The 8,803-nt window shown below is 39.0% G+C and overlaps 1 protein-coding gene across 1 annotated transcript; it reads left to right on the forward strand.

Annotated features, from left to right (window-relative positions):
• Positions 1–102: 102 nt before the first annotated feature.
• LOC104545818 (DNA-directed RNA polymerase II subunit RPB2-like) lies at positions 103–8,705 on the forward strand (the record flags this gene model as incomplete). Its single annotated transcript, XM_010191039.1, has 8 exons — positions 103–173; positions 1,746–1,896; positions 5,163–5,275; positions 5,549–5,768; positions 6,655–6,813; positions 7,412–7,576; positions 8,106–8,302; positions 8,586–8,705. Coding segments are annotated over exons 1-8 (1,196 nt in total), but the record flags the coding sequence as incomplete, so codon positions are not given.
• Positions 8,706–8,803: the final 98 nt, after the last annotated feature.

Raw genomic sequence — 8,803 nt, forward strand, 5'->3', positions numbered from 1 at the left:
GCCGTAGGGTCCCTCAGATCCCCGTGTTGCACCCCCAGCAGGCGGGGAGGGACCCCAGGGGTTATTTGAACATGGTCTAAATGTCGTGCTTTCTCGACAGATATGCAATATGATGAAGACGATGATGAAATCACCCCCGACTTGTGGCAAGAAGCCTGCTGGATCGTTATTAGGTGACTTTTTAAATCTCTGTTCTTCACACCTCAGTGTACGAGGAAAGGCTGAGAGCTGGGGCTGTTTAGCGTGGAGGAGATTGAGGGCAGATCTCATTAATGCTTATCAATATCTGAAGGGTGGGTGTCAGAAGGATGGGACCAGACTCTTCCTGGTTGTGCCGAGCCACAAGACAAGGGGCAGTGGTCACAAACTGGAATGCAGGGGGTTCAACCTAAACCTAAGGAAAAACTTCTTTACTGTGAGGGTACCAGAGCACTGGCACAGGCTGCTCAGAGAGATTGTGGAGTTTCTTTCTCTGGAAGCATTCAAAACTTTCCTTCATGTGTTCCTGTGTGATTTTTGGGTGATCCTGCTCTGGCAGCAGGGTTGGACTGGGTGATCTCCAGAGGTCCCTTCCAACCTCTACCATGCTGTGATTCTGTGATATGTGCTCTTAGTTGTCCTGGTTTCACTGGGATAAAATAAAATAATCAGTTTTCTTTTAAGGAAAGTGGCATTTTTGCAAAGACTATAGTACTTGATTAAGTGGAAACAAAGTTAATAAGGCATTGTATTATAGTTTCAGGCCAGCACTGGTATGTAGTGATAAGGTCTGTAGCAGTTTTGAGCTAGCCAGGTGCAGAAGGGAGAGGGTGCCAGGGGGAGCAAAAGCCAGGGCAGCTGACCCAGCCTGGCCAACAGAATTATTCCATACCATAAATGTTACGTGCACTGTAAGTTGGGGAGTTTGCTGGTGATTGCCCTCTTTCTTCGATGGTTGCCATCCCTGGAGAGTCTTGCCGTCATTCTTCTCCTGAGGCCTACTCCACCACTCATTGTGACCACTGTATCAGCTGAGTATGGTGGTGTGTACTTTATATTAATATTGCTATTAATACTGGGGTTTACTATCACTATCTGTTTTTATTTCAGAGCAGAAGGGCTTTAAGCAGAAACAGTAGAATTGTCATTAGGGATTTAGAAGCCCAGTGAGGTAAACTGAATGAAGTAAGAAGTGATTTTGATTCTATATTAAGCACATGATTTTGCTCACTATTATCAACCTAATACTGGTGTTAGGAAGTCAGTAGTTGGGTATTTTGCCATGTTAGTGATTTTCTAGCAAGACATGAACATCCAGGACCTGCAGCTTCTTGTAACTGTGAAGGAGTGGAGTAGTGTGGAATTAATTACCAGTTTGCTGCAGCTTGGAAAATTAGTTAAAGCAAAGTAGTTTACATGCATTGTTGAAAACTTCAACTGAAGCCAGTTTTGCTGTAGTTTCAGTAATCATTTTTCCATTCCGATTTAAGGAAGACTGTGTGTACAGTCATGGCTTAGCCAAGAGGTGGCAGCAAATCTGTCACTCTGTAGTGTCTGTGCCTTCAAACACTGAGAGAATTGTTCAGCCTTTTTGAGCATCCATGTTTGAAACTCATGCCTTGGGAAAAGTGAATGTGTTTGATTCTGTAGTGTATTTCTTGGCTTTTGAAGGTTTTGTAATAAACACATCTTAAGCTTGTTGATGTATGAAGTCCATTAATTTAATTAGAATCTCTTGTTCATTAATGCCTTTTATTTCTTTTTAGCTCCTATTTTGATGAAAAGGGTTTAGTCAGGCAACAGCTGGATTCTTTTGACGAGTTTATTCAGATGTCTGTGCAGAGAATTGTTGAAGATGCTCCACCAATTGATTTACAAGCTGAAGCCCAGCATGCCACAGGAGAAGTGGAAGAGCCGGTAAGTGAAGAACCCTGGCAGAGGTCGTGTGTTTTTACAATGCAGAATTATTTTAGGTGGGTTTTATTCAGCTCCCATCTCAAGAGAGGGAAATACATCTGAGTTATGACACTGCTCATGCAGTCAGTAGGACAGAGGTATGAACTCTTTAAGGTCTATGAGGTACATGGCCAAGTTTCCAGACAGACATGTTTATGGCTCAGAAACACCTGCAAGAGCTTTGTTATTCATGGATTTGAATTTCCCTCTTCTACAATTACTCTCTCCTGCTGGATAAATTGTTAGTTGAGAAATGACCAAGAATAATTCAGTTACTGTATGAAACTGCACTGACAGAGATGTAGTAGAGCAAGGCAGATAACCAAAAGCAAACCAAAAGTGTTTTGATGAGATTTTGACTTTCAGTAGCTTTACCATGGCAAGAAAGGTATCTGGCTGAAAAGTTGCCTGTTAGCTTTCTTTGGCCAAAGTTAGATTCAGATTTTCAAAGGATGCTGTTGCTCATCATCTTCCATTGGCACCAATGTTCGCCAGAGGAGAAATTAGACGTCTAAGGTCTGTGCTGTGTGATGGATCTTCTGCAGTGAATGTGCTGCTTCTACAGTGGCTGTGGTGCTTTCATCTGTGTCCCTTATGTGTTGTGATGCCTGTTCCATAAGTGATTTGTTCCCCTGCTATCACTCACTATGTGCTGTACATAATTAAAGTTCAAATCACAAGCATGGTATGTGCCTGGCTTATTTTTGCCCAAAATGTAGTATTTTGCTTTCTCAGAGATTAGTTTCTTATTCTTATTTATCAAATTAAAGTTTTTAGGAGTAGGTCTATAGATGAGATAAAGGAAACTTGCTTTTTCCTTCGGAGTCACTTCCAGGCAAGCTCTTGCAACACCTCGCTTAAAACACTTCAGTATGGCACCCATGATGTGGCAGTGGCCTTGGTCTCCATAGACACAAGTATAAGCAAGAGCCATATTTACATACCATACCTAATAGTAACTATAAACATCAAGCACTATCAGTTGTAGAAATAAACACTGTCTGGAGAAACATGCCATTAGTTTCAGGAAGTGCAGTCACTTAGAAGAAGCTCTTGCCTCATGTGAAGATACTGGATTAATTTAAGGAGCCTGGGTGTATTCGTCTAATTTGACTTTTTGTTTCTTTCACCCACCACTTCTCAGCCTCACATTTTGAAGGCAATTTGTAGCTCATCAGAGGGTTTACCAACCATGCTGAAAGATAGCAGTTATGGTAAAATGTGTTCTCCTTCAGAGCGCTTGCATGAGAACTTGGAAAACTTGGTACTATACATGGCTGCTGCTGCAAGCCTAGGAATAAGGTGTTTCTTTAGGTAAGAATTAGGGTTAGAGAATTTTTTTTGACCTTCGAAATGTTTGCCAACAAGGCTCTTCCACCTACTACAGTAGGACGCTTTTGTGCCTTTCCAAAATCAAATTTGTTTTCAGGTCCTTTCCAATAATTCAAGTCTTACTTTGTTTACTGATCCTATGGAGTCATCCTAGGAACTGGGTTGGAACTTGCTGTGTTTTCAGTTATTGGTAACAGTTATCCTTCTCCAGTAGCAGTTTTGGTTAGTATTAACTAAGAGAGAGAATATCATGAATACAGAAGTCTAGTTATTCATTTATCTTGTGGATAGAGCAGATATGACACTTAAGTTTGTCTGAAAGCTGTGGGTTTTTTGGCAAATTGATGGAATAATCTGTTTAATCTCTAAAGGAAACAAAACCACCTCGCACAGATGTTAAAAAGGCAGTTGCTGTGACTGTGTGAGACAAAATGTATGGCATGGATAATTTGCACCTTTGTCTTTAATATTGAGCCCAAGGAAAGGGCTGAATATGAGGACTTTGAAAATATATTTTAGAAAGGCTAAAACCACATGCAACATAAACCATTAACTGTCTTTTTCTTCCTCTGCATTGGAGCTTGCTCTACTAGAGTAAATGTTGCTTCAGTAGCGTGCTACAACAGAGTCTTTATGGCTGGCTTCTAGACAGGTGCTTAGTTGGGGTGGCAGCACTGCCTTTATTTGCATTAGCCTCTGTTTTGCAGAGGGACACGGTGGAAAATAGCAACTTGAGGAAAGGCAACAAGCCTGTCAACTTGTAAACATGCAGGCCTGATGGTTTGCTTGTGTTTCTCTGTTTGGTCTGTGAAGGAACTCTGTGAGTAGAGTAGCTCATCTCTAGGTCCTTTTGCATGCAAGGAGGCCAAAAGCCAAGTTGCCTCTGACATATGACATGCAAAACACTTGAACAAAGTGATTTTTGTGTAGCTGCTTGCTTGCTTTTAAGTTCTAGCTTCCCCTACCAGATAGACAAATACACTTTAAGAATATAGTTTTAAAACTGTTAGCCATTTATTTTAAATGCAGGGCTTTTGATTTAAGTGAACTGAATGCTGTAAACCTCATTACAGTAGCATTTTGAGGGGCGAGTGGCTCTCAGAGCAAAATGAAGATCCTGAGAGTTGTACAGTCCTTTCATGCCTGTGGTTTCACTGTAACACATGAAGTTTTGTGGAACTAAAGCAAAGCTCTAATGTAACATTTTATGCGTGGGAGCAAAGCTTTACAAAAACTCACACCTTGTTTGATTTGTCAGCTCTCTCATTGTATGTGTTGAAGCAGATTCACACTTTTGCATCGTAAAACTAGCATTTTTATCTAAAGTTACATAAACAATAACTATCTAAGAAGGCATATTCTATTTGTTAATGTTTTGGCAGATTTTGAATTTGTTCGCTATTTTATCGGAGGACCAACTCGGTTAATTTATTTTTCTCTTATCAATAGTTTTGACCCTTCAGTTTCCTCCTTTTTTTTTAATTAATGAGTTGTTTAGAAATTATTGAAAGTTTTTGCGTATTTTTATGATCCAGTCTTCTGAAGAGGGAAATAACTATATAAGTAGGCATATGTAAGGCATATTCTATTTGTTAACGTTTTGGCAGATTTTGAGTTTGTTAGCTATTTTATTGGAAGACCTACTTGGGTAATTTATTTTTCTCTTATCAATAGTTTTGACCCTTCAGTTTCTTCCTTTTTTTTTAATTAATGAGTTGTTTAGAAATTATTGAAAGTTTTTGCGTATTTTTATGATCCAGTCTTCTGAAGAGGGATTCTTCCTATACCTTGAGCTGAGGACATGTAGCAGTGTTGGGTATTAAGCTCTAGGGCCGTCTTGAACAACCCAAATAGGTATTTCTTCCATTACAGGTGAATCTCTTCTTGTTTTCCAGCCTCGGTATCTGTTGAAGTTTGAACAAATCTACCTCTCCAAACCTACGCATTGGGAAAGAGATGGAGCACCCTCACCCATGATGCCAAATGAAGCCAGACTGAGAAACCTTACGTAAGAACAAACTCCGTAGTGGATAAACACAAGGAAGGACTGTCTCTGCATTATTAATTGATAGTCTTTCTCAATTTATTAGTGCCTTGAAAATGTTGTCATTACTGCTCTATTTCAGTTTCCATGTCTAGTTGTTAAATTCAGACGATGATTGATGATTTGGTAATAATGGTTAATATTAACAGTGAGTGTTTGAATAACTGCAGTCGTTATCCTTCTGTATAATCTTGAGTAATAACTGACAGATAACACAATGGTGTTTTTATTCTGTAGGTATTCAGCCCCCTTGTATGTGGATATAACTAAAACAGTTATTAAGGAAGGGGAGGATCAGTTACAGACACAGCATCAGAAAACCTTTATAGGAAAAATTCCTATTATGTTACGTTCAACATACTGTTTGCTGAATGGCCTAACTGACCGTGATCTTTGTGAACTGAACGAGTGTCCGCTTGATCCTGGTGGCTACTTTATCATTAACGGATCAGAAAAGGTAAAGGATTATACCTTGCACAGCCATCTTTACAGACACTGAAAGTTCTGTTACTTGTTTCTATATGCTTTGCTAGGAGCATAAGCACCTTTATTCCAGTATGTCGCAATTACTGTGGGCACTTGTGATCTTGTAGAAAGATGGGCTTCTAGTCCTCTGTTAAGCCACCTCTTCTTCTCTAAGGCACATTTCACTTCTTCAATTCCATAATCTGTTTTGTACTGAATGCCACTAAGTACTTTAGATATTTTCCTTCCCATTTTCAACATTGCAGAGTGGCATGCAGTCTAAAATGAGATACTTCTTCACTCAGAGTCTCCTCCAGTTTGTTCACAACTGCATAGGTGCATTTTATGATAAGAATAGGTTCTTCCCTCCACTGGTGTGGATTTAGCTTTAGCAAATAAAATCTTTACCATGTTTGTGCCTCACTAATGAAACTGAGAGGTTTTTGTAACTGACATCTGGGCAAACACAGCAAAAGAAATAGAGTTATATTTTTATTGGAAAAAAAAATCTGGCTTTAACTGTCGGAGTTGGCATTCAAATTTAAATGTCTGTTGTGCATTGGCCTTGGAGATAAATAGTGAAATGCTTGCTTTATCAGTGTTGTGCCTAGAGCTAACAGGAATGTCTCGTCACAGCTAGCAGATCATAGTGTTCTCGGAGTCTTTTGGTTACTGTGTCTTAACTAGGTGCATGTTTTTCTTAATAGTGTATTTTTAAAATGTAGAGTGTAATCCAACTGAATTTGGCAAACTGACTTAATGCTGTGCAGTGCTCTTGAAGTTAAGGCACCTGAAGGAACAGTAGAAACACACTGTGCCTGTTACTTTCAGCATGCCCTTTTATCCCTTATTTACTCATGTTCTTGTTTCTAACACAGGTTCTGATTGCTCAAGAGAAAATGGCTACAAACACAGTGTATGTGTTTGCAAAGAAAGATTCGAAGTACGCCTACACAGGAGAGTGCAGATCTTGTCTGGAAAATTCCTCTCGACCAACGAGTACTATATGGGTTAGCATGCTGGCCAGAGGTGGGCAGGTATGCCTAAGCAGTAACAACCCCAGCTCTAGGGCTTACAATAAAGATTGTTTTAGGAGTTTTGTTACTGTCATGTCTCTTCATGTCATTTATTTTTGGAGTTTTGAGAAGAAATTTCTTTTGATGTAAGTTGTAAAGATGGTAAAATTAAATGAAAATATATTCTGTTTGACAAAGATTATGCCTGGCTCTGGGAAAAATAATTTGAGGATTGAAATGAACACTCAGTTTGTGGCAGCTTTTAGGGCAAGGATAAAAAATAATTTTAGAATTACTGTAAATGAGTTGTTAGAAAATCCAAACAAGCTGCATCCTGTTTTTTGACAAAGGACAAGAATAGGAGTGGGGACCTTTTAATTGCTGATGACCAAGCTAGTGTTTAGATGTGTTTTGCAGACCACATATTAATTCATATTTAACATTTAATTGTGCCATCTGTGAGAGGAAGGAAGTGCTGTTTAGTTGGCCTGCTGAGAAGTCGTAGTTTCCTGTAGTGTTTGAATAAGTATGCTTATGGTGTATAATCGAAATCCAGACAGATTTTTATTTAAAGGCAAGGTAATTTAAGACTAATGAATGTTTTTCCCTATTTTTTCAGGGTGCAAAGAAGAGTGCTATTGGTCAGCGCATTGTAGCAACCTTGCCATATATCAAACAAGAAGTCCCCATCATCATTGTCTTTCGTGCACTAGGCTTTGTGTCCGACAGGGACATTTTAGAGCACATCATTTATGATTTTGAAGATCCAGAAATGATGGAAATGGTAACACATATAAAAGTTATTTCCTGTCTTAACATTTGGTGATGTGTAGATGTGGCTAATCATCATTCAAAGTATTGTTAATTTTCCAGTGGTGATTTATTGCTTTATTTTTTTTGTGGGTTGTCTGTTAGAAAAGTCAAAAGTTCTCTGCCTGAACCTATTCTAATGAGTACTTTAAATGAACAGGGTACTATAGAAATTTGAGAGTTAATATGCATTTGGAGAGGCAGGGTCTTATCCTGCTGCTGTTGACTTTAATTGTAAATTCCAATTTATACCTGAAACAGCAACAGGCCTAGAATGTACATGAGAACTGTTTTCTGAAGTCTAAACTATTTTTATGTGCTTTCTGTGTGCTCTATTACTGTTTTACAAGTAGCTCTTGAAAGAGCTGCTATGGTAATGCCAGAAAGTACTGGATCAGTAATTAGCATTTCCTGAAAAGAATAATCAGCAAACTGTTACGTAGTGTGCTTCAACCCCAACAGGCACTGGATGCTACAGGATTTTGCTGTATTTTGTGCATTAGGTCAAACCTTCTCTGGATGAAGCGTTTGTCATTCAGGAGCAAAATGTTGCTCTGAACTTCATTGGATCAAGAGGTGCAAAGCCAGGTGTCACCAAAGAAAAGAGAATCAAGTACGCCAAGGAAGTCTTGCAGAAAGAAATGCTTCCACATGTTGGTGTCAGTGACTTCTGTGAAACCAAAAAGGCCTATTTTCTAGGGTATGTCAGCATTTTCTGTCACCCACCTGCAAATGGACCACGAATACAGATTTTGTTCGCATATATGCATATGACTGAAAGAACACACTGAATGAAAATTTGTTTTTAACCTCAGAATTCTGGATTCTCAGTGTTCTGGATACTCTCGAACCTCAGTATTTCAGTATCCTAAAAATCTAGAATGGACAGTCTTTAGGAAACAGTTCATTGATTTATCTATGAAAGCATGTAATCTTTGTTCTGTCTACTGTCAGTTTAAAACAAACTTATCTTATTTGCTTAGGTATATGGTTCATAGATTGTTGCTGGCAGCTCTGGGAAGAAGAGAGCTTGATGACAGAGATCATTATGGCAACAAAAGACTGGATCTTGCTGGGCCACTGCTAGCTTTCCTGTTCAGAGGGTAACTATAATACAGGCATTTTCTTTGGCGATAATTAACAGTAGAGGCATTGCCAACTCTGTGCTTCTAAATTACAGAATCACAGAATATTAGGAGTT

Source organism: Mesitornis unicolor, unplaced genomic scaffold (genome assembly GCF_000695765.1).
Source record: "Mesitornis unicolor isolate BGI_N332 unplaced genomic scaffold, ASM69576v1 scaffold29818, whole genome shotgun sequence".
Taxonomy (NCBI): domain Eukaryota; kingdom Metazoa; phylum Chordata; class Aves; order Mesitornithiformes; family Mesitornithidae; genus Mesitornis; species Mesitornis unicolor.